Source organism: Acomys minous, assembly GCF_964271855.1.
Source record: "Acomys minous genome assembly, chromosome: 3".
Lineage (NCBI taxonomy): Eukaryota > Metazoa > Chordata > Mammalia > Rodentia > Muridae > Acomys > Acomys minous.
In genome coordinates, this window is record NC_140485.1 from 115,484,843 (window position 1) to 115,510,546 (window position 25,704).

At 44.6% G+C, this 25,704-nt stretch overlaps 1 protein-coding gene across 1 annotated transcript in view; it reads left to right on the plus strand.

Annotated features, from left to right (window-relative positions):
• Window positions 1–6,599: 6,599 nt before the first annotated feature.
• Window positions 6,600–25,704, plus strand: part of ENPP1 (ectonucleotide pyrophosphatase/phosphodiesterase 1) — a 57,478-nt gene continuing 38,373 nt past the window's right edge. The window contains exon 1 of the mRNA XM_084776092.1: window positions 6,600–6,823. Within this exon, the coding sequence (XP_084632218.1) occupies window positions 6,638–6,823 (186 nt within the window). The 5' untranslated portion in view covers window positions 6,600–6,637. The remainder of the gene's footprint in view (window positions 6,824–25,704) is intronic.

The window sequence follows — 25,704 nt, forward strand, 5'->3', positions numbered from 1 at the left end:
AGTTTTTATATGTGTGGTAAAATACTTATAAGCTCAGAGGGGAAAGACAACACTCTGTCACTCAGTCTGTAAAAACATTTGTTTGAATGGAACAGAAGGTATCAGGTGATTTTAAGTAACCACCCCCACTCTTCTTCTTCTTCTTCTTCTTCTTCTTCTTCTTCTTCTTCTTCTTCTTCTTCTTCTTGTTATTTTACATACAGTTATATTTTGTGCATGTGTATGTAAGTTTGGTCTTTCAAAAGCTTATTTTGTTATAAAGTGTGAGAATGTCACTCCCTTTTACATTTTGTTTTGGCAATTTTTCTTTCAAGATGTAAGGAGTGATGCAGAGTGAGGGAGGAAATTGAGTCTTTACTCTGTGTGGTGTGCAAAGGAGACAAGTGAAAAGAGCCCAATGAGGTCCTCAGTCCTGCACTTTTATGGAGTCTTTAAGGAGGATGAACTGTAGATATGGGGGTTACTAAGTAAGTTGACCAGAAAGCCAGGGGCTGATGCCCTTTCTTCTCTTGTTCTGAATGTGCCCTCCTGGAAGAGCCTGTGTTTCTGTCATTCATGCTGCATGGTTGCTTCCAAGTAATGTGCAATGGTGCAGTGCAGTCTCGTGATTCCTGAGGCAGCATTGGCTGCTCTATAGGAAGAGAAGAATCTAGAAGTTCCCTCGTGTGTTGGAGGGTTCAGAATGCTCTTGAGTCAAGAGCTTGTAGAATAACACTGTCTCGACGTTCTAGGCAGTGACTTTTTCAACTGAGGGACAAACACGACCTCATAGTAGGAGGGTGGGATGAAGGATGTGGCTTTACTCCGAAGCACCTGCAGCTTTTCCATAAACTTAGGGGATGTGTGATGACTATAAAATATTTCTGAGCCTTGATGGGGCCAAGAAAACAAGTCAGTGACTACCAGAAGCATCTCAGAAGACACAGGGGCTATTACTCATGGACCACATCAGACCAGATCCTATAGACCCGAGAATGCATGTAGACCATGAGGATCTGAGGCGAGACATAGAGAAATACATGAAGGAGCAAGGAAAGGACTGTCTAATAATGTGCTAGAGCCCTGTCCAGTCCTTGGTAGGAAACATCCCAACACATGGCCACTGTAGAGGCATGAAAGCAAACAGGAAGGACAAGTGTATCTATCTCCCCGGGTGAGTTACTCCAAAGATATCAACAGATCTGAAATAGTGATGCAACCCCTAATCCTGGTCTCAATTTCTGGTGATTCAGGAGGACAGGGTTTTTAAAAAATGGCTCTATTGTAGGCAGACTTTTTAAAACTTCAGAGGATTTACAGAGGAAGAGAGGCACAGTGCCCACCATAAGTAGAAAGAATGGTCCTCTGCCAGCAACTTCTTGTCCCAGGTAAAGCTGCCCATAGAGATTGAATTATACTCAGAGAATTCTGACACTGAATAAGGAGCCATAGAGATTATAGATGACACTTGTTATCTTTGTTATCTAGCACGAAACTCTCATTGTTCCAGGACAACACATCAATTATACAGTGGCGAACTAGCCCTCCCCAGCCATCTCTGACCTTAACTCACTTCCATGCACTTGGTTGTGTAGTTTTTATCTGAGTCACCCTAAGGAGACAGAAAGTGATTGTGACAAGGTGATTCTGCCTTTACAGAGTGGAGGCTGGTGCTGGCAGAGAGCCCCTAGCCTAGAGTTCAAAGCAAAGGGACACCAGTGTGTTTCTCTGCGGGTCCACCTGGCACATCCGCAGGAGAGTTTGCAAATTGTGAATCTGCATCTGTCGCTGGCTGTCATAGTACTCTTTGTGGCCTCCGTGATATTTTAAAAGTATTGTCTCAATTTTGACTATTTAAAAATGGAAACAAATGTGCTGCTGGGCACGGTGGCACAGGTTTGTAATCCCAGCACTCAGAGAGGTAGAGGCAGGTGGATCTCTGTGAGTTCGAGGCCAGCCTGGTCTACAAAGTGAGTCCAGGCCAGCCAAGGATACACAGAGAAACCCTGTCTCAAAACAAAAACAAAGCAAAAATTGAAAGAAATATAGGAAACATCTGATTACCAACATGTAAGTCTCTGTTGTAGATTTCTAATTACACAAGTATTAAGGGGTCTGCAAACTCCCCCTAAATCCAATATAAAATTGGCCAGTTCTCTCAATAACAACTATTTTCCCTTCTACTTTATATTACATTCACAGTTATATATACAACATATGTAATGTAATATAATGTATATGGGTACAGTATAAAGTCTATGTTGGAGGCAATGTGTAGCTACAGATAACTATACTTATGAAATTCAAGACCTTTTTGTTTTGTTTCGTTTTTCTAGACAGTGTCTACTGTGTAGCTTTGGCTGGCCTGGACTTGTTTTGTAGACCATGCTGGCCTCAACTTCATAGTGATTCGTCTGTCTCAGAATAAAGCCATCCTTTTGTTGCTTTTGTCAGGTCTTTTCTCACAGCAATAAGAAGAGTAGGGAACATGCTGGGTCTTTTTAAAAGTTAAAACACATTTGACATCAGCAATCCCATTTCTAGTCTCAGTTATTTACTCAGCAGAAGTGAAAGTACCAATTCTCAAGGAAGGACAGAGTGTGAGTATCCATGACAGTGTTGTTCACAATAGTTCAAACTGGGAATCATACACATATTCAGTGGCTGGTGAAAAGATACAATGTGGTATATCCATTCAACAATATACTTCTCAGTAAAGAACCAGTGACGTATGTGGATGCACAGCTGGGCGGCTAAAGGTTCTGCTAAGTGAATGAGGCCACTTATTGCAGCATACCATTTACATGAACTTCATATGAAGCAGAAGCAGTGTTTTTAGCTTTATTTTTATTATTTTTAAGGGTGTCTGTGTGTGCGTGCGTGCGTGCGTGCGTGTGTGCATACAAGTGTCAGTACTCTTGGAGGCCTGGAGGCCAGAAGCATTTGGTACCCCTGGAGCTGGAGCTATAGACAGAAATCATTTCAAAACAGAACTTCACTTCTCTGTAAGATCAGCATGTGCTCTTAACTCCCGAGCCATCTCTCCAGCTCAGAAGCAGGTCTGGACTACAAACATGGAGGAGGAAACCTCTTCAGATTTCTAAAACTGAATATGTCAGTAGCTCCTCAACTGTATGGATGAATGCTTATAGCATACACATTAGTGAAACTATTATGAATAAGTTACAGGTTAATAATCATGTTAACATGTGCTAATACATTTTATGAAGTCAGTAGATTTCAATTATCTAGCGATGCCAGGGGTTGTTTGAAATGAGGGACAATGGGGATGGGACGTTGGTGGTGACAAAAGATTAGATACAGTCCTAACGTGAACGTGAAGAGCTGCCTTCCTGACCTCTCGTCGAACGAATGCCCCAAACAGCTCTCTTCCTCAAAATTATGTATAAAATACACATAATTTATGAAATAGCTCTGTACTCCCTTAGGCATGGTGACTGGGTGATTTAACTATGGAAAGAATGCATTGGGATTTTCAGATAAAGTTCGGGGAAATGCAGAACAGCTCCTTGGCCGTCGTGAGAGGCAACAGTGCAACTTCATATCAGTTTCTAAGTGAAGGGACTCAGGGACTCAGAGTTACGCAATCTTTGAAGCAGAGGGTTCTATTTAAAAATAGAAGGGAGAAAGACAGACGAGGATGCCATACAAAAATTTAAAAATAAACAAAGCCCATGATGTTATTATTATTATTTTTTCCCCCTGGGCCTCATACAGATGAAAATCTAATATGACTTTCTCCTTTCAGACCTGCCTTGATGTTTTTGGTGTTTCCGTGGCCAAGTGGAGAGAGCTGGAGAATGCGGTGGTGGCTGCTAAACTCATCAAGCATTTCACAGTCTCTCAGCCTTGAGATGCCATAGTCCCACTGCAGATGGACCGGTTCAATTTGGTATTTTGCCTTTAGCAACACCTACCACTTCTGGTACCAAGATGGGCACGTTTACATAGTTACATGTTACTATAAAATAAAAAACGTTTTCCATTGTTTATTTATTTTTTGAGATAGGGTTTCTCTGTGTAGCCTTGGCTGTTCTAGACTCACTTTGTAGACCAGGCTGGCTGGCCTCCAACTCACAAGCAATCTGCCTGCCTCTGCCTCCTGAGTGCTTGGCTTAAAGGTGTGCACCACCATGCCTGGCCCATTTTCCATTCTTAAAGTATCGTCTTTGCTCTTGTGCTAAGTGACTTCTGGGTCCTGGAAGCAGATGATTTAGGCCTAAAGATCAAACGCTAATTTTCCACCTTTGGTGTACCTGGAGAAGCTGTGTTGCTTGTTTTATGTGACCTTATTGTAATTTGGAATGAGATGCTGTGGCCCTGACCACTCAGAATTAAATAAGACTGAGGTGAGACTTCATCAAAGGCAGTGCAGAGGCTAACCATGAGCGGTGTGCAGGACGTGGCCGTTTCTTCTGATTTTCGAAATCTCATAACTACTTCTAAAAAGCCAACGGGTGCAGGCAGAAGGCACATCCTGGTGGCCTGTCTCCCAGGTCCACCCTGAGGATGTGTTTTAAAACACCCGAGCCTCTACTTTAGGCTTATAATCCTTGTTTAACCATGGCAACCATTACCAATGGGCCTATTTGTTCACTTTCTGTCCTGTCTGTAGGTGACTGCCTAATTCATTTATTGTTCCTGGTGGTCCTCAGATGCTTGACACATTGTGACCTTGCAGACAGCTTTTCCAGTGAGCACAGCATATTCATCATTGGTTGCCAACAATACACTTATTCCATTCTTTGCTTCAGATTCAAGTCTGCTTTGTAAAGTGTCTGCTAAGCGCTTTTGAGAAGTTCTGACATGTATTTAGCCAGTTTCAGCAAAGCAAAACTTTGCCCTTCGAATCTGGTTTCTGGAAACAGTCAAATTAAAAATTGAAACGAAGTTTGGGGTTAAAAAAAAGTATGTTTGACTACAAAATAGTGAAAAAACCTTTTTCTCATGGGTGGTTTGTGAACTGACTCAGTGGTGACAATTATTAAAAAATAAAGATTGCTTTTAGGGGTGCTTTTTCTTCTACCGTCTGTACCATCTGTTCTGCTAACCTCTCATACGCTATGTGTGGCTCTGTTGCATACAGGTGACTTTCTTACCTATATGTAGACCCTTCCCTCTGTGTTGGTCCTTCTCTACCCCCTTGCTTCACTTTCCCCCTCTGAGAGAGAAATACATTTTATTAATTCTTCATATATACATATGGCATTCAGAGTGTTGAAAGATTCGTTATTGAATGTCTGATCGGATTAAATCAGTATAAATCGAAAGTCTCCACATTGTTCTCTCTCTCTCTCTCTCTCTCTCTCTCTCTCTCTCTCTCTCTCTCTCTCTCTCTCTGTGTGTGTGTGTGTGTGTGTGTGTGTGCGCGCGCGCGTGCGCGCGTGCGCATGCGTGTGCTCGCTTCTGCAATAGCACACATGCAAGAAAGTGGAGGTCGAAACTACCTTGGCAGCCATTCTTCCGGAGGGTGGCTCAACCTTTTTGGATACAGTTTAGCCTGGAATTTAGCAAGGAGGCTTGGCTGGCTGGCCAGGTATGCCGGGCTGGGGTGGGGGTGGGGTTGGAGGGGCGGGAAAGCGATCCATCTATCTGTCTTTGTGATTACAAGCTAAGATTTACAGGGTTTGGTTTTTCCCCCCCTCAGAGTCTGGAATTTGCACTCAGGTCCTCAAGCTTGCTTCAGTACTGTATCTACTGGTTGAACTGCCCTGTCCAGTGTTGACAGTTTTAAAGGGGGAAAAATCCAATTTACACGCGTTAAACATCTACTTTCATATGTAAATGTATATATGTACGTAAACAAGGCAAATAAAAGATGATTTGTGAATGTATGTTTCTTCTTAGTCACTGTCTGGTCACGTTGGGGTACTGGGAGGTGTGGTTCTGCTCATGGGTAGGGGCTTGTAAAAGCTGAAGAATCAAAGGTGACACAAAAGCCATCAAGAGTTATATCCCATTGCTTCCGTTCTGCTTTGCATATCAAATAGAGTTAGACTCTGTACTACTGCTCACCAACTAAAGTGCTGGCCTGGAAACCTCCGGAAGTCTGAAATAACTAATTAGTAAATATATTAAGATAGCAACCCCAGAAGCCACAGGTTCCATCTGTGTGCTTGTGCAAACCCATCAGTGTTGTGTAAACCCTCTGTCCCACGTTTAGCAGCTGGAGGCAGAGAATTCTTGTTTGCGCTCGTGGGAGAAAAACAAAGTCACCTCTCCACGCTCTCATTTGCATTTCCCCGGTGAAAAGCGCCGGGCTGGTAGTCTCCTGCCTTTGAGACCTCGGGTCTCTGCATCCTCTCAGGGCTCTATTTCGGGGGTTCCATGATCTCATGCCCTCTGCAGACCACACAGCAATTCCAGTCCAGCCCTCGCGGAGCGATTCCTGCAAGGGTTCGTAGGGTGCCACGATCGCGGGCGGGAAGAGAGTTTGGGGTGGAAGTTAAAGACACGCCCACGTCAGGGACCCAAAATAACCCACGCACCCTGGGCCCGAAATCAGACAGGAAGCCAAAGAATCCGGGGCGTTGAGCGGCTCGGGCCGGGAGCGCCCGGAGCCAAGGGTCGGGCGGGGGCGGCGCGGGGCGGGGCTGCGAGCCTATTAAAGCTCAGGCCGCGGGGGCAGAGCAGGGCGATGGAGCGGGAAGGCGACCAAGCAGGGCACGGGCCCCGGCATGGCCCGGCGGGGAACGGCCGAGATCCGGAGACTCTAGCCGCAGCCTCGCTGCTAACGCCCATGGACGTAGGGGAGGAGCCGCTGGAGAAGGCGGAGCGCGCACGCACTGCCAAGGACCCCAACACCTACAAAGTGCTGTCGCTGGTAGGTCAGCGCTCGCCGCCGCGACCCGACACTGGGGGAGGGAAGCGAGGGAGAGCAGAGAGCGCGGTCAGCACCGGGCGCCAGAGAGCGTGGGTGCCTCCTGCCCCAACACGCGGTGACCTGCAGGGTCCCTGCCCCTCGCCCAGCAGGAACTGGCAGCTGCTAAAATAGTCACCAGGAAATACTCTCCTCCTCCTGTAGAGGGTACAAGGTTATTTAGAGCCGGAAACAAACAAACAAACAAACAAGCAAGCAAGCAAGCAAGCAAGCAAAAAACCAGTTAGTCTTAGCATAGCGCAGCGACATTTGTAACCTTTTGGGTGGCCTGGTTCAGGGTGCAGGTGCTCATGGCTTTAGATGAATTCATTGCAGTTGAAAAGGTTCACCACAGCTTTGTAGACTACCAGGAACTTTATGGTTTGGCTCTGTCATGGTATTTCCTAGCAGTTGCTTAGAAACTCCATGGATATTCACATAGTGTGACCGGGAAGCAGGCTGGGATTCAGTCCCGCTCTTTTAGCCACAGGCTGTAGCACTGTGTGTGTTGCTGGCCAAGGCTGCCTGCTCTGCTCCTCTGCTGTTTTCTTGGGACAGTTGCAGGATCCACAGGCAACTTTTGGAAACAGGACGGTGGTTTTTCACTCTCGATCTTCCTAGGGTCAGAAAGTCTGAGTCTTGTGGTTCTAAAATTTTTTTGGGGGGGGGTGGGGGGGGAGAGGGCCCGTGTTATTCTCCCCAAGCCCAGTTTTGTTGTGTTAAAACGGGAGCATTCCCAGCACAGAGGATAATTTCACAGGCATTCATATGAAGCAGTGGATGCGGGCAAATAAATTCAGAACCAAAGGAAGATGTACTTATTTTATATTATGTGCAAATCACAGCTTTCTGTGCATAGTGTACCCTGAAACATACTGTGACATATTATGACTGAGCAGCGCTTTGCTGAAAAATCTCCTTTCTGATGTGTGAAGTCTCTGTTTTGTAATCATTTCCATTTCTTCTGTATTTAAGGTTCCATGCAGACATCGTAGCACTTTGGGAACCAGAATTCCTAGACTTAAGAGATGGTGTCATATCCTTAGTTTTTAAAAATAAGTCTGAGGTTCAAAGGAGAAGTCTTCCAAACCACAGACTGTTGCATCCAGGGTATAATTTTGTATTGTATGTCACCATATGATATTGATGGGCATTTATTTAGTTTGAGAATAGTGAGTCTTCTTGTTGTTGGTGATGTTTTTTTGTTTTGTTTTGTTTTGTTTTTTCCTTCTTTCTGGAAGATCTGAAGTGTTATACGACTACTTAAATTACTTCCAGTACCCTTGGGTACTTAGCATACTATGAGATAGTCAATAAACACACACTGAATAGTTTTGAAATTCGAATATAAAACATGTTTATACACTTACTCTAAGTCTTTAAAGGGTTTCCAGTTGCTGGATTCAGTTTTGCTAATTTGTTTATAGGCCTACTATAGACGTTGGCAAAAGTCCACCTGTAGATACAGGTTTCCCTCTTTGACACCTTCAGTCAGCTGGTTGGATGGCATCCATCATTACAAATGGCTTTGAATGTGAAGCCGCTGAGAAGTTGTCATGGAGGTGCCCTAGAATTTCCTCAAGCAGATTAACTCTGAATATTTGCTACATTTGAATATGGGATGTTTCTTTGTAACATATACTGAGTTAGAATACTTGCTTCAGATAATTTTTAAAAGATTTATACATTTTTAATATATGCGTGTGAACATTAGCCTCTACAGATGTTTATACACTACCCCATGGGTGTGCGTGGTACCCACAGAGGCCAGAAGAGGGTGTCGTAACCCTTGAAGCTGGAGTTTACAGATGGTTATGAGGCACCACATGGGTGCTGGGAACTGAGCCTCCTGGGTCCTCTCCAAGAGCAACAAGTGAGGCCTAACTGCTGCATCTTCCCTCCAGCCCCAGTATCATATCGTTTGGTGAACTACTGAGACATAAAATCCAAACTGGTCAATTTATCGCTGAAGCTCTTAGTTCAGGACCGAGCTGGCGGTGAAACCTGTTTTTGTCTCTTTTCCTCCCCTGCTGTAATAACTGTCCGTCTGTGGCCCTCAAGGAGTTTGACAACTGCCGCCACCAATCTGGGACTCGTTCTCCGGAGACAGCTGTAATTATTGGATTTATCTTATTTCTTTTTTTCAGGTTAAGCATTTTGCAGGAAGCTGAAGAATCAGGTTGGACTAATTGCATCCTGGGGAGAGGGCCCCCCACTCTCTAGCCACAGAATTCAAACACAACAGGATAATCACAGGGGTGCCTGCAGAGGGAGAGTGAAACAGCGGTGATAGAGTCTTGCACTTTGCTCTGATTTTCCTCTTATTAATGAAAAGGGTGTAGTTACACCAGAGTAAATGTAGAAAGGGGGATCTTGTCCTAGCCTTGCTTGCCGGAGTGATCCTTGATCCCAGGACCTATGCTTTGAGCCCTGGTCATGATGCTGCTGTGGTACTCAACAGGACTAAGGAAACAGCAAGACAGAAAAGCAAGAACCACTTTCAGTGTCCTTTAAGGCCGGTGCCAGCTTTCTCTGGCTGAGATGAGCTATGTTGGCAGCTAAGTTGCTAAGAGAAAGGCCTGAGCCGACCATGGTACTGGAGGTTCCATTGCTTTGGGCCTCTGCTGAGAACACTGGGTGTCTGTGGTGGGGAACCGGGATGGAGATGGATAAAGAAAACATAGATGGAGCTCAGGGGCCCTTAGTCCCCCTTGAGTGAACGCCATCTATGAGTCATGAGTCTCTCATGAGGTAGACTCTCAAATTTACCACCTCCTCATAGCACTGCCCTGTGGACCAAGAGTTTTGGCTCATAAAGCTCTGTGTAGATAATGTGCAATCCGAAGTAGAGCAGCGTTGGGCACAAAATGCCTCCCCTGGGCTCCAGATCCAGTTCGAACTAACATGTTCACTGCTAAAGTTGTGTTGGGCGCAGGTGTTTGTCTGAACTACCCTTGCTCCCTGTTAATAGTTTCGACAGGATTGGCAGCTTTCAAGTGTAGTGCACTGCATGCTCCAGGCACACCCTCTGGAGCATGGCTGTTGTGACTTGTGACTTTCTCCCATAATTGTGAAGGTAGAGATCTGCTCTGTGACACAGGCTTTTGCTGTCCATAGTGGCTGACTGAAAGCTCCTTTTACCTTTCCACAAAAGGGTTTCTTCCCAGAAACAGAAGTTGGCCTTGGTCTCCTGAGACTTGAGTGTGAAGGGTTAATGCTCTTAGTTCTTTTCCCCTTCCCATCCCCCACCCTTAGACTACAACATGAAGAGTGTTCGGAATAACCATCTCCGTCAGGTTTGGATCGACGTTGTTGATCTTCAAGTTGAATATCTGCCTACCTACAGTGTTAGCATTTTATTTAAAAATGACCAGGCTATCTTCAATCCTAGAACAGTCTAAAATTTGTCTCTAGCGTATTTGTTTCTTATGCTGTAATAGGCATGGAGCATTGAGGAACCCAGGCCTGTTGCGTTTCTCGTGGGCCTTTGACCGTCTGTACCTGACACTCACCCGCATTCGGTTACTTGAATGAATACATGATACATTCTGTTTCTAGTTAGAATCATTCTTTGAGTTGGGAAAGAGCAAGGTGAGAAGACAGAGCAGTCAGTTATAAACTCAGAATGTGAGGAATCTGAATATGCTTGATGCTTGGGTCTAACCTCAGGGGTGAGAGAAAACCTGGGATAGCAATTTGATTGGGTGACGGAGATAGAGGAGGCTGCTGTGAAGGGACAGGATGAAGGAAAGCCAGCATGCCTAAGCAGAACCCGTACTGAGCCTGTTGTAATTTGAGTTCGGAATCATAAACGCAGTCCTGAGCTCTCTCCCGCTTTGGCACACACAGCTCAGGTGTGGTCCAGCCAGGATATATAAAGGAGAGGAAACAAGCCTTCTTCATTTGTCCCAAGAGTTCTTGAGCTTCGGCAACTATGCTGTCTTGCCCTAAATATGGCCGTGGCGACGCTTGCAGGTGCTTCGTCTGCTCTTGTTTTCTTTTACTCCTTCTCTTCTGCCTCGTGGTATGTTCTGCGACTCCTGTTGTGCTTTTTATAGCCCAGCTGATTGTACTCCACGGAGCCTCTTTCTCTGGACGTAACCACTTTTTTGAACACCCTTTTCACTTCTCTTCTAGTTCTCCTTGGCCACTTCCCTATCTCCATAACATCTTCATCAGGGCTCTGAGCAGGAGCTGTTGTGCGCATGCTGAGCGTGCTGAGCAGTAGCTGTTGTGGGCATGCTGAGCGTGCTGGGCAGTAGCTGTTGTGGGCATGCTGAGCGTGCTGAGCAGTAGCTGTTGTGGGCATGCTGAGCGTGCTGAGCAGTAGCTGTTGTGGGCATGCTGAGTGTGCTGGGCAGTAGCTGTTGTGGGCATGCTGAGCGTGCTGAGCAGTAGCTGTTGTGGGCATGCTGAGCGTGCTGGGCAGTTGCTGTTGTGGGCATGCTGAGTGTGTTAAACACCACGGATAATAGATAACTGGAGGCCACCAACCATGCCAGAATATGGACAGAAATTTTGGTCTGCCAACTCCTTATTTTCTTCCAACTACTTTTTCTTTTCCTGATACTAATATTTAGAATTAAGATCATTTTATAGGCAGTATTATTTTTGAGCTTGATAAATATCATTGAAAAATGGGAGGGAGAGAGAAGGAGGGGGAAGAAGGAGGGAGGGAGAAAGAGAGGGAGAGGGAGAAAGGGTTTAAAGAAAAGCAGATATATTTCATCTGTATTACAGGCTTAGGAGACAAGCCAGAGGACCTAGTCATGATCCATAACTTGTTATTTTTTTTTTTTTTGCTAGAAACAGTGGCATTTCAAGTCCCAAACAACATATAAACATATAAGCTTTTGAAGGATAACTTATAACTATATGTCTGTCTTTGGATAAACTAAACTTGCTTTCATTGACCATGATATATGTTCCTTTACCCACCAAAACACAAGAAACGTTGGGCTTTTGAGGTCAAGATAGACAGACCATAGGTTATTTATATAAGCATTAAGTCTGCCCTGGAAGAATAGACAGATAATCAAAACGTTGATTCAACATTGGTGTCTAAACTTAAGTTACGCATTTACTAAGGAGAGAAAGAGTCTAGGAAGGTTTTGCAGAGCAGTGACAAGAATGTTGTGCTACCCATTAACTGGAGCACTCGACCACAGTGAGTCAGTTAGCCAAGCTTCAGCACAACAGTTGAATAACATCTGTGTGCTTGTTTTCTCTCTAGTTTTCAGAAGAATTGGTGGAAATGTGGCTGGTAAAGTCTTGATGGTTATAAATGTTCATGTAGTGTAAGGGAATTTTCAAAAGCATTTCCTCCCCATATATGTTTTTATTGACCTTTGATACCTACATTAGGAAAATGTAGTAATAGCCAGTTCTATCTTGCAGTTAAGAATACAGATGCAGGGATTCACTCAGGACTGTAGAATGTTAGTGTGCCTAGAGACCATCTGGGGTTGCCTTAAAGGGGTAGATTCCTGAGGCCTCAAGTTCTGACTTGGGAGATCTGCAAGCTGTGGAATGCATCCAAGGAGTCTGGAATCAATCTCTCTCTCTCTCTCTCTCTCTCTCTCTCTCTCTCTCTCTCTCTCTCTCTGTGTGTGTGTGTCCGTCCTTCCTTCCTTCCTTCCTCCCTCCCTCCCTTCCTTCCTTCCTCCCTCCCTTCCTTCCTTCCTTCCTCCCTCCCTCCCTCCCTTCCTTCCTTCCTCCCTCCCTTCCTTCCTTCTTTCCTTCCTCCCTCCCTTCCTTCCATGGGTTCCGGGGACTGAATGCAGGTCCTTACACTGGCTCCGCGAGCGCTTCCTACTCTCACTCTCTGAGCTATCCTCCCAGCCCCGGATGTGTCATTAATGGATGACTCAGGGTATTACGTACAGGTTGTTCATTTGCTCCGCTTGTAGAAATGTACATTTCTGAGCAAAAGCCACAGTGTTAGTTGTATGAAGACCTTGGCCCTAATCCCAACTCATTTGTCTAACTTCTCTATAGAGGCCATGTTAGATGGGGATTTATCATTTCTGGGGTGCCACAGTCTTTTGCCTTTTTTCCTTTGTGTTCTTCATGACTGAAAACCAAGAGATCGGAAGTGTGATAAAAACAGATTGCTTAGTACAGTGAGACATGTTCCTCTTGATAATTTGTTGACTAAGTTTTCCCAGTAGAAGCCATAATCAGTGCACTTACTGTTACCATTTAGATCAGCAGAAACTTTTTTTGCGGGTTTCTAAGGTACACCACTGAGAGAGTTTTTATGAATGTGCAACTGCTTACACTTCTCATTGAACTATAGGACTTTGCAATTGTTTAGCTGTCAAATCCTCTTTAGCTGCAATTTGGGAACCATAAAGAATATTCTAGCTTGTTTCTCAGCAAGACAATTTTGAGAAAAATGTCTGTTTCTCAAGCTGGTTTCTTGCCATTGGAAAATTTGTCTGATTCACATGCACACACAGACTTATAATGGGCCATCTGAGGCCTGTAGTCTCTTATGGAGAGAACAAGACAGAGACTCAGTAGTTTTTTGTGGTGACATGATGTGTATTGCCAGAGTGGAGTCTCACATTAATCTAGACCATCTTCATGTGATTTTAGATATGTGTGTTTATAGTTGAAAACGTCATAGCTGGGGCCAAGTTTCCACCACAATACTTACGCAGCAGTTCTCAAAGCGGGGTTAGTGGATCCTTAGGGGTTCTCTAAGGACTTTGCAGGGGAACTCTGAGAATCATCATCATCATCATTGTCGTTGTCACCATCATCATTATAGACAAGGTTTTACTATGTCTCTCAGGAAGTCCTCAGACTCATAGAGATCCCACTGCCTTTCCCTCCTGAGTGCTGGGGTTAAAGGTGTGCACCAACACGCAGCATTAATCAGTATTATCTTAATATAACAGGAAGATGTTCTGTGTCCTTTTGTCATGTTGGTTCTAGGTGACACTGTCCTAGTGCAATGGAGTGAATAAATACATTGATGCCTTGGAGGAAGGAGACCAACATAAGGGGATCAATTAGACAAGTATTCATGGATTTCTATTTAAACATCAATAATAGCTACACCCTCCCCCATCTCAATTTAAAAGAATGTCCCAGGTGGAGCCATAAACACGTCCCTCATTACATTGATTCTGTTAAATTTCAAGCTTAGTCATCATTAACTTTTCTGTATGACAGAACTGAAAGTGTACATATGACACACCAGCCAGTGATGGAAGTACACTAGGTTCCTGGAGGAAATGAAAGCCTGCAGCCAACTTAGAACTGAATGGCTTCCTTTTTAGTGGGGGGAGGGTTACGAGCATGTGCTACCATAGCTGGCTCTTTTATGTGGGGTTTGGACATCAGATTCAGGACTTGTATGGCAAGCGTGTACACACTGAGCCATCTTCCCAGCCTTTATAGTTTCCAGAACACTTCCTCATGTAGTACATCATTTGGTCCAGTCTGCCTTTAGCCCTTGTTGGAGATGGAAATGTCTCATCTCAGAAAAGGCTAAGTGATAGTCTTAGATCTGTGACTCTCACCTCTGGGGCTTTTGGTGAATAGTTTCGGGGGAGACAGAATTAAGTTTAAGCTAACCTTATGATTAGCTGATGGAGTAGGAAAAGGCATTTCCTGAATATCAGCTTTCACTGTTGTGGAGATAAAGTTACGTCAGAGTATTGCTAAGGGAGTCAGATAGTATGTACTAGGTGGCAAGCTGCGGGCTCTGAGCGTTTCTTTTTCTTGTTAATAGTGTGGCCTTGTGACCTATCAGAGTCATCCTCCTTGGAATCCGTGAGAAGTGAACTGTCCCAGGCTCCACCCCAGACCTTCTGGGCCATCATTTGCAAGTTAAAAAGTGTCCTAGCATGGCATAGGATGACAAGGCCCAACAACGGGGATTTCCCTACCTGGGAATTCTAACCTGCCATGCCATTGATATCACACATTAAATACACTGAATTAGACAAAAAAGCCGAATGCTCCTGGGCTTGACTGTGGTGACCTGGGGTTGCGCTGGTGGCACTGCTGGCTGCTGTTGGTCCATGCTTCCCTGGACAGCAGTGGGCCACTGTGATGATGGAGCGTGCCTTCAAGGCACAGTTTCTGTCTTTCAGGGAATTCACTATCCGAGCCCTTGTCTGTGGCTCTGACTTTAATTGCCCTTCCTTGCTCTGCAGTGGCTTGTCCCTTAATTGCTCTTTGTTGCTCTAAGTGGCAGCCAAGTTTCTGCTATGCTTGTCGTCAGCTGGAATGAAGTGCTCTCCACACCGAGTTTATTTATTTAGTGTGTCCAAAACATTGGCTTTGGATAAAGCATCACCCAGCATCACAGAGATTTGAACTTCTGGGATTCAAGGAAGTATAAATAGAGTCTGTTCAGGCTGGAGAGTGTGGAGCACTGTGGGTATCCTCGCAGTCTTAGCTGGTTTTGAGTTACTGGGGGGAAATGAATACAAAACATTTGTATGTTCCTTATTTAAATACCCCATCCAGTCAGTTTAAAGGAAGGTGCTGTGAAGAACCCCAGCAGACACAAGTGTGTATCCATTTGTCATCTTTTGGAAAGAGAAAGAAAACGCATTATTGATTTTTTTCTGGAATGGTTCAAGCAAAAGCGACAGAGATCACGTGGAGTACAAACTGAGAGTTGTTTACGGTGTGACCTTTGACCAGGAGACTTTCAACTTCAGGGCTTGGGTGAAGTGGGCTTCTTTGCTTAGAATCCCGAGGCCTCTCATTAGATCTATTTCTTATTACTTGAGTGCCATTAAATTTTATCACCCAAGGGCTTGTGCCAAACATTTTTAATAGCAGCAGTCCCAGTAGTCTGTGATGTTCTCGAGTAGCTACTTATGGGTTAGTATCTGACAAGCACCCAACAGGCCCTGCGCACAGTAGGGCCCTGTGTTTGCTAAGTGCATATTCACCTTTGTTGGCCTTGCCAGTTGTCACATTCCTTTCTAGTTCTTCAAATGACACAAATCCATAAGGTGAACTGGACAAACCTCTTGCCTGACAGGGTGTGATGTCCCTTTCTGGACTCAGTAGTGTTTTTGGATAGTCTCTTCTCTTCAGAGTCCTTGTTGGTTAGAGAGTCAAAGAAGTCAAGATATCTTTACCAAATGTTTCAGCTTTGCTCACACAACTTTCCATTACATCCAGCCAGGAGATTATCCATCTATCCGTTTATCCATCTATCTGTCTGTCTATCTATTATCTGTCTATCTGTCTATCTATCTGTCTATCATTCATCCATCCACCCTCAAGGGCAGTGAATGTGTGTATGTGTGTGTGTGAGTGTGTGTGTGTGTGTGTGTGTGTGTGTGTGTGTGTGTGTGTGTGTACATGCATACAGAGGTCAGAGATCAATCTTGGGTATCTTTTTTTTTTTTTTTTCAGAGCTGAAGACTGAACCCAGGGCCTTGTGCTTGCTAGGCAAGTGCTTTACCACTGAGCTAAATACCCAACCCCAATCTTGGATATCATTAATCACCTCCCTAAAAAATGGTTTTATTAGGTTTACTTATTTTACTTTGTTTTCCTTCTGTGTTTTGCATTTGACACGTGTGTGTGTGTGTGTGTGTGTGTGTGTGTGTGTGTGTGTGTGTCACTGCACACATGTTGGGAGGTCAGGGGACAACTTCCTGTAGTCTGTTCTGTCTGTCCACCAGATGGATCCTAGGTCATCCATCAGTCTGGGCAGTGAGCACCTGCACCTGCTGAGCCGTCTTGCTCTCTCCTACAGGCTCTTTCATAGGAACCCGAGAATCTCTGCTTGCCTGCACCCCTTCAGTCCTGGATTATGAGCACACAGCACCGTGTCCTGTTTTTCACATGGTTGTTGGCTACTGAGCTTAGCTTGCATGGCACTTTACACAGCTGTGTATACAAGATCTCCCAGGAGGGCCCCTCCCTTGTCTCTCCTCAGTCAACACCAGGCTCCCTGGGATCTACCTCAATGGACTCTCTCACGTGACACAGCCCTTGGCTGTTCTCTGGCCCATCTCCCACGTCCCTGAAGAGGCCATTGCTCTTAAGCCATGTGGAGGCCACAGTACTTAGTGGCTAGGGGACAGGGACTGGAACCAGAATGCTGGGGTGTTGATCTTACCTCTGCCAATAACTGCTGTGTGTCCTGGGCAAGACCCCAACTTTCCTGTGTCTTAGTTTCCTCACCTGTATGAAAAGGATTAACAGTTGCCACCTTTATGCCTGATAAACCCCAGATGCTGAACTAGTGTTTATTGTCCCTGTGGTGGCTGGTGACTTGTTCACTGAGAGCTTAGTGCTCCTTGGGTGAGCTGTATCACGTGATGGTCTGGCCTGCAGAGGTACCTGGAAGATACTCTCTTTGTTCTCACAGCCTACGCCCAGGGGCCTAGACAGCTATCCAAGAATCACAACAGGGCGAGGTCAAGCAGCCGCTGTGGGAAATGCTGCGCAGGAGCTGTACACAGGGTGGAGAGCGGACAGTAGGAGGATGGAGGTCCTGGTGTGAGGAGGCTTCCCTTCCCTGAGGAAGCAACAGGCCTGGAGAAAAGGATCTGAGGGGAGGAGGCTGCATCCTGGACAGAGGCCCTGTGTGTGTGTGTGTGTGTGTGTGTGTGTGTGTGTGTGTGTGTGTGCGCGCGCGCGCGCGTGTATGTGTGTGAGAGAGAGATGGGGGGGAGGAGAGACAGAGAGAGACACAGACACAGAGACAGAGAGACAGAGAGGGAGAGAGGGAGAGGGAGAGAGGTGCCCACATCTAGAAATGTTGGTCTAGGGTCTGGGTTTCTCAGAGTGACTGGAAAGTACTGAAGTAATTTTCTGATGGTTGTTTGTTTTCTTTTTTGTTTTTAGCAACAAGATAAGGTCCAATTACAGATTTTAAAAGATAGTTTTAACATCAGTTGTAGGAACTAATTGAGAGTGGATACACACTTATTTCACTTTTTTAAAACCACTTTATAACTTCTCTCCCACAGGGTGGACACATGTGGCTATTTATATTAGTATTCTAGTGAATTAATATTATATACAGTAAAAAATAATTACCTGAGCCGTATTTCCAATGTGCAATACTAACTCAGATTTACCACCACATTGAGATTTACAGATGTATAGAACATGTCTGTTAGGCAGCAACTATACACTGTGATGTCATGGATGTTTTGCTTTATTTGTGTAATGTGAGGATCAAACCCTGGGCCTTGTACATGGTAGGCAAACACCCTTCCATGAAGCTACAGCCCTGAAGTAGTTCTTCCTCCTCCTCTTCCTCCTCCTCCTTGTCGTTGTCTTCTTCTTCTTCTTCTTCTTCTTCTTCTTCTTCTTCTTCTTCTTCTTCTTCTTCTTCTTCTTCTTCCCTTTATAGTTCTTCAACTCATAATAATAAAAGTACACAGTACTTGTTAAAGATACATTAACTAAAAGAGCAAAACAAATTGAAAGGGTTAACCCTAAATGTTTTTACAAATACAATTTTGAGATTCTTTACTCACGTGAATGCATATAATTAAATTGACTCAAGTCATAATAAACATGTTAAACGTTGTTATGGCTGGAGAACTACCTTCTCTCCCAAATTATAAACCCACATATCCATTACCTGCGTCTAAGTTCTGTATTTAAGTTGCCAGTGTGGTTGTGATGGAGTAACTCCTGGGCCTTTCTCCGGGGTTAAATGTTGCTTGATCTTCCTTTATACTGATGGCAGTAAAAAGAAACAAATATAACTGAAATATATTTGAATTTCTCCTTTTGTTTCTACTGAGTCTTCTTTATTACTGAGTTTGTCTTTTGGCCATTTCGCACATGTGTATAATGCATTCTGGTTATTCTCTTTCCCCCATCCTCTTACTGCCGCCCACCTGCTCCAGTTCCCCCACACTCCTCCCTACAAGTCCCCTTTTTCACATTCGTGACTTTTTGTCTTGTGTTGTGACTGCTGAGTTTAAACCACAGGGTCCTTGTGACCAGAGCTTTGAAACCATTCATTGGAACCTGGCAGGCACACATGGTCCCTCAACATGAATCTGTCAGTAGTCCCTAAATAGCAGCAGAGAGGGGGTAAGGTCTCCTGTGCTCCTGTTCACTGAGACCATACCTGCAACCCCATATTTTTTCTCTTCTCCCTTCCTTCTAGTCTTCTGCTATCATTTCCCACTGGCTTATTCTGGCTTGATCCAGGAAACCTGGATAATGGAGCCAGGCAAGGTCATTTCTTGGTCTCCCCCAGGTCAGGAGGAAGCAGCGTTACAGCTTTGATGTCCTCGGTAAGTAGGGTTGGAGACAGATTTAGAGATCTAGACCACTGTGCCTGCGTTTCATCAGGGTTTGCTCTTGGGGTCAGCACCGAAGTGAAGTGAAAGCAAGCACACAGGACTGTGCAGAGGGCGAAGGTGATGCTCTGTGGACAGCCGGTAGGAGCCACATTCAGCGCAGACACTGCTATGTCATGTGCAGTCCTAAATTGAGGGAACTCTTGAAGTTGTCAAGAAGGACCAGCTATCTCAGGAAAAGTGTTTGACCATGTGGCTGTCCTTGGCCAAGGCAATCCCTGTAGGAGACCACTCCCAACAGCTGGGGGTGGGCATGGTGTAGAGTCCCTTCATCCCTGGAGAGTTCAATTGGAGTGTCCAAGTGTTGGCCAGAGTGTCCAATTAGGAAACAGATGTGAAAATAATGTCCACATACTTTTCACACACTGCTGAAGCACACAAATATTCAAACATTCAACTTGGTTTTCCTCACATAACAAAACCATAGACTATTTATGTGTTTCTATGCTCTAACCTGTAGATCCCCATGAAACTAAGATACATGGATATTTGAAATATGTATTAAGGAACAAAATGATTATTAAATCATGTTATATGCAAAAAAAAATACGAATCAAAACTGCATGTAGAGTAATTTCTTAGTTAGGTCCCTATAGCTACAGAAGAATATTAGTGCATTCTAAAAAATGAAAATAGACCAAAAGTTTTAAGCAAAATAGCAAATTTTGTAGTAGAGTAATACCAAGTTGGCTGATTTCTCTGTTCCCCAATAAATACTCGATTTTACAGAAAAGTCATAAAACTAGTACAGAGAGGTCCCACACCCTTTCCTGTCGCTGGCAGAGACAAGCTTGTGTTAAATAAAGTACCAGTGTCCTCAGGGTCCCCTTCTCTTGTCGTTATTTTTCTGGGACCCCACCCAGGAATGATGCACTACATGGAATAGCCCTGTCCCAGCTTCTCTTTTCTCGCTTTGAATGACTAGCAGTTTGGAGATGATTGTTGTATTTTGTGTAATGTTTTTCATTTAGGATTTATCTGATATTTTCCTCGTGGTTAGACTTGGATGGTGATGTTTTGGGAGGCAGAGTGAAGGGGTAATGTGCTGTTCTACACGTTATGTAAAAAGAGTACATGTTATTAATGTGGCTTATCCTTGATGATGCTAACCTTGATTAACCAGCTGAAGTCTTTTTTGCTTTTCTATAAAGTCTCTCTCTGTCTCTCTTTGTCTCTGTCTGTCTGTCTGTCTGTCTGTCTCTCCCTCTCCCTCTCCCTCTCGTTCTCCCTCTCCCTCTCTCTCTCTCCCTCTCCCTCTCCCTTCTACCTCCCAAGTGCCGGGATAACAATTTTTAACCACCATACTTGGCTATCTGGCTGTATTTCATCTTGAGGATGGGATGTCTTTATGAATTATTTGGGAGTCTTCTGCCCCCGTTTGTGTGTGTGTGTGTGTGTGTGTGTGTGTGTGTGTGTGTGTGTGTGTATCTTGGTTAGGGTGACTCTTGCTGTGATGAAACACCATGACCAAAAGGAGCTCAGGGAAGGAAGGGATTGTTTGTCTTACATATCTTTAATCCTAGCCCACTGAGGGAAGACAAGGCAGGGACTCAAACAGGCCAGGAACCTGGAGGCAGGAGCTGATGCAGAGGCCAAGGAGGAGTGATGCTTACTGACTTGCCGCTCATGGCTTGCTCAGCCTGCTTTCTTCCAGAATCCAGGGTGGTACCATCTACAATGGGTCAGACCCTTTCACATCAATAACTAATTAAGAAAATGTCTTGCAAGCTTGCCTACAGCCTAGTGGTATAGAGGTGTTTTTTTTTTTTTCTAACTGAGGTTCCTTCTTCTCAGATGACTTATGTCAAGTTGATGTAAAATTAGCCAGCACTGTACATTTATATCTTCCCAGCATCTGGTAATCAGCACTGTATACTCCAACCTCTCCTGTGGTATTGGGTGGGCGGGGAATCCGGGAAAGGGTTAGCAACAGTTAGACATGGCCAATGTTGCAGTGTCCTCGAGGCATTGTCAACCGTGGTGTTGACTGGGTGTGTCCTCTCTCATCGAGTAATGTTGGAGTCTCTGAGTGTGGTCTTTGTGCACCCGTAGCCTGAGCTTTCTCACTGCCTGGTAAGAGAACCACTTTAATCTGTGGAAGCGTTTACGCCGGGGATGGAGGCTTTAAGGGCGTGTACTCCAGACATGAATATGTGTAATTCTAAATGGTTGGTTGGTATTTCACATCATGTGGCTTTAACCTGATGTCTTCCTTTCCACTTAGGTTGGAAAAAACCCAAGTGTTTTTCTCCCTCTGTTACTGACCACAACAGTTAATACTGATTTCTGTTGTCTCGGAAGCTGTGAGGACTTCTCTGCTCTGGCAAGCCAGCGGCTCCGTAGTTGCGCCCCCCCCCCTCCCCCCCCCGTGCTTCCTCTAATTCAGTGTAGTTCTGACTCTGCCCACCTGGAGGAGGTGGCATCAGACTCTATGGCTTAGTCTCCAAAATTGTACCCGCTTCCGGTTTACCTGTTTGTTGTAAGCCTCAACCTGTTCTCGCTCTGTGCTTCTGACTGGCTGGCTGTAAGGAAGGCGTCCCCCAGTCTCCTTGTCTTGGAAACCTCTCTGGATGCTGCTGTCTTTCTGGATTTGTATGGAGACTTGATTTCACACATGGTTGAGGCATGGGCATCCATGTTGAAGTCTGAGGACAAAGGGGAACATCTACTGATGGTACACTGACCGCACACGTGCAGCGGGGCTCGTATGCTGCAATACTCCTGGCCTCTTTCTGTAGCATCCCTCCCTTCAAAGTAGGAATGAGGTTTCCTTACTCCAGGGTAGGAATGAGGGAGTGTCTTGTTGTCTACTGTCAGGCAAGGGTAGGTCACAAGATTTCTTTATGGCTAATTACCAGGAAGAAAGAGAAGTGTTTCAGCGATGTGCTCTCTGTAAGAGAAATCTAGTTGCTGAGGGCTTGTAAGACAGGAATCACAGATAAGGGCTGAAAGAAGAATGAATATAAATGCATTTACTATCACACGTAGCCCATTGCTGGCAGGTTTGCTTGATATCACAGTGCTCCAATACATGTCTTTATGTGCACATCTTTGTGTGTTTATGTGAGTGTTTCTATCAGGTAAATTAAGAAAGGATTGGAATCATAAAGGAAAAGATGTCCTATTTTGAGTTTTGATATAGTTAAATGATCTTCAAAGGAATGTAAGCATTTGTGAAAATGGTATAAAAACATCTGTTGCTTATCTGGACTGACTATTATCAGTCTTTTAGGTGCTTGTTACTATGATCAATTCATAGTTTTTGATTTTTTAGAAAAAGTTACTTTTTTGTTGTTGTTTTTTGTTTTTTGAGACAGGGTTCCTTTGTGTAACAGCCCTGGCTATCCGGGACTTGCTTTGTAGACCTGGCTGGCTTTGAACTCAGAGATCCACCCGCCTCTGTGTCTCAAGTGCTGAAGTTACATTTCTTTATTTGTGTATGTATGTGGGATAGGGGACAGCATCTGGGAGTCTGTTCTTTTTCCACCACATGGATCTGAGGGGTCAACTCAAGTCCTCAGGCTTGGTTCACAAGCTGCTCTACCACTGAGCCATAGCTTTTTACTTTAAATGAAAGTGAATATTTTGTATTTCTGGGTTTTGTTGTCATCCTTCCCCAACCAATTTTATATTTTTGCCTGCGACCCTAGCCTAAGACTTAGCCATCTCTCCAGCCCCCCACCCACCAATTGAAAAAACTACACGATCATCTTTCATTTTAGTAATTTTATCTTATATTTTTAAAAACCTGTAATTTTTATTTTATTTACGTGCGTGCATATTAGTATATGCATGGAGCTCCTGTGGAAGCCAGAAAAAGGTTGGTGGGCCTTCTGCAGGTGAAGTTACAGGCAGTTATGGGTACCCCTTGGCTGAACATCTACCACTAACACTGAGTGTGAGCGCCCAGCAAGGCTCCAGCACTCCTGGATTTTTCTACAGCATTCTTCCCTTCAAAGGAGTCATGAGATTGCTTTCCTCCAGGGTCACACTGTCTACTATCAGGTGAGAATAGGTCACATGACTTCTTTATGAACTTAGGTCCTAGGCAAGCACTCTCATCCACTGAGACATCTCTTTAGACTCTCATTCCGTATCTTTAAATATTTTCTCCATCTATCATTTTATTTTTTTTATAAGGCATTCCTTCTATTGGATAAACTCCAAGATCACTATGTTAAAAACAGTCACATCTGTCTATCATCTATCTATCTATCTATCTATCTATCTATCTATCTATCTATCTATCATCTATCATGTAACTGTGTGTAGGTGACACTAACATGCTACATCTTGCACATGGAGGTCAGAGCACAACTTGTGGGACTCAGTTCTCGCCGCCCATGGTGTGGATCCTAAGGATTGAACTTGGGTGATCAGGCTTGGTTGCAAACGCCTTTACGCGCTGAGCCATCTTGCCACCCCACGTCTTTTAATGGGTGCCTCTTCTTCAAAAGCAGAAGTAAATAGAATATGCAAAGAAGGGTCATAGGAATATTTTGTTATACAGAAAGTTCTACTGAAGACAAAAAGACAATTAAACCCTCAGAGATAGAACGTATTGGTGATATTTCCTAACTGCGTGATCGCTCCAGGGCATGTACCCCTTGTGGGTGTAAACTGAAGTTCTCCTGTGGGAGGCTGCTGTCTGTGGTGTGCTTTCTGGCCTTTTGAAGACTGACCCTGATTTCCCCCTGTGGGTTTTCCTGCCACTGACAGAGTGCCATGATGCTTTGCCTTGGGCTTCAGCGAAGGCGTTCAAGTCGTGGTGGAGGTTGACATCAAAGCTGAGCAGAGCCATTACTTTACGCTATCAGATGGACATTTTCTTCTTTGGCCTTTAACTTCATGGAGAAATGGTCCGTGGGAGCACATTCTGGGAGAGTGGAGGAGGCCTTTGCTCACTGAGGCAGAGGCTGTGCATACTATTTATTCTTCTCCCTGTAAAGCACTTGGCATTTATTAAACACACATGAATGACTGTAAGAAGAGAGGGCTCTCTGCAGATCTCGCCGACAGATCTCTCATTTGAAGAACATGGCAAAGGTGAGCTCCTGATGACCGTGCTCTCCTGATATACGAGGCCTCATAGTTGATTACAGTGGTCCTCTCCCTTACAAGATGTAAGAGATTGTGTTGCCAGGGAGAAATAGGTTCACAGATAGCCCTGGGTTTTGCCAGGGGAAGGATGGCAGAAATTGCATCTGCTCAGGGACACCATGTCCAAAATGTAGTTCATGTCTTAACTCAGGTTAGAGGTTGAAGTTTGCAGTGGCCCTTGTGACTGCTCACAGCTCCGAGCTGTGTCAACCAAGGCTGCCTATAATTTGCAAACTATTTATTTTATATTGTTTCTTTTTCATTTTTCTCAGACTGGCCTTTAAATTCGATGTTTCCCTTTAGGCCACCTTTCTCAAACCTTTTTAAAATTATAGTTTGCAACGCCCCTGGTTTCTGAATGAAAAGGTCTCTGGGCCCTTTCTTCAAGTGTTCATTTATCAGACGGGCTTATCAAAAAGTAGAGACATAATGAAGTAGGTGTTGGCTGAAGTATCCAAGGTGCCAAAACCCTTTTTTCTTTTATTCTTAATTGTAGTTTATGAAGTAATCTGATGAAGTCTTGTCTGCTAGACTTGTCTAGCCCACGCTCTGCTGTGCTTAGTCAGAAGCACTTTGCACCCGATTTTCTGTTGTCAGATTTCCACTAGCTATAGACTTGGTCTCCACTGTCTTCACTCAATAGGCGCCATCATGAGAAAGTTGAAGATATCCACTGTTGTCTTTCCTTCCCCTCAGGAAACAACAGTTCCAGGCCCAGTTAGCAGTGACCCATAAAAACTATTTAAAGTGCGTGTGCTAAATTATTTAAGAGTTTATTTTGTGCCTCAAAAATTTTCCCCACCTCTTTTATTTTTTTCATCTAATTTGTCCTTTTGAAAAAGGTATGTGTGGCTTTTTAATTAATTTATTTTTGATATGGGAGCTAGAAAGGGTGTCAACCAAATCCACTCTGTTAAGCGCTCGTGACGGTAACGGTATAGTAGATGGTTCTCTTGGAAGAATCTTGGGGTGAATTCCCAATTTACTTTTGGCCCCAGCCATCTGTCTGTCTGAGAATCTCTTTTGTGCTATGTTCAGGGCTGGGCCCTTCCATAAGTGGTCGAAAATTGAAACTGAACAGAAGCCAGACATCCCAGTGAGACTATGAAGCGTTCCCAGGCCTCGCTGCTGGCGGGTTTTCTAGAAGTTGCCGTCATGCAAGCCCCACGAAGCATGGGTTTTGTTCCCTGGTCTGTCTGCAGTATCACATGGTGGAAATGCTTAAGAAATTCTGGTTAAGCAAATTGGCCTTGAACCCTCTTGTCTGAAGCTGGGGTTCCTTTTGCCAGGCAGGCGTGTGCTTTTTCAGTGTTAGTGTTTCATGGGGATGCCGAGTGTGAAGTTTGCCTGTATGAAGTGTCCCCTTAGGCTCGGAACCCCTTCCCCTGCACCTCTCCCCCCTTTCCAGTAACAGGAGTACCTTCAGAT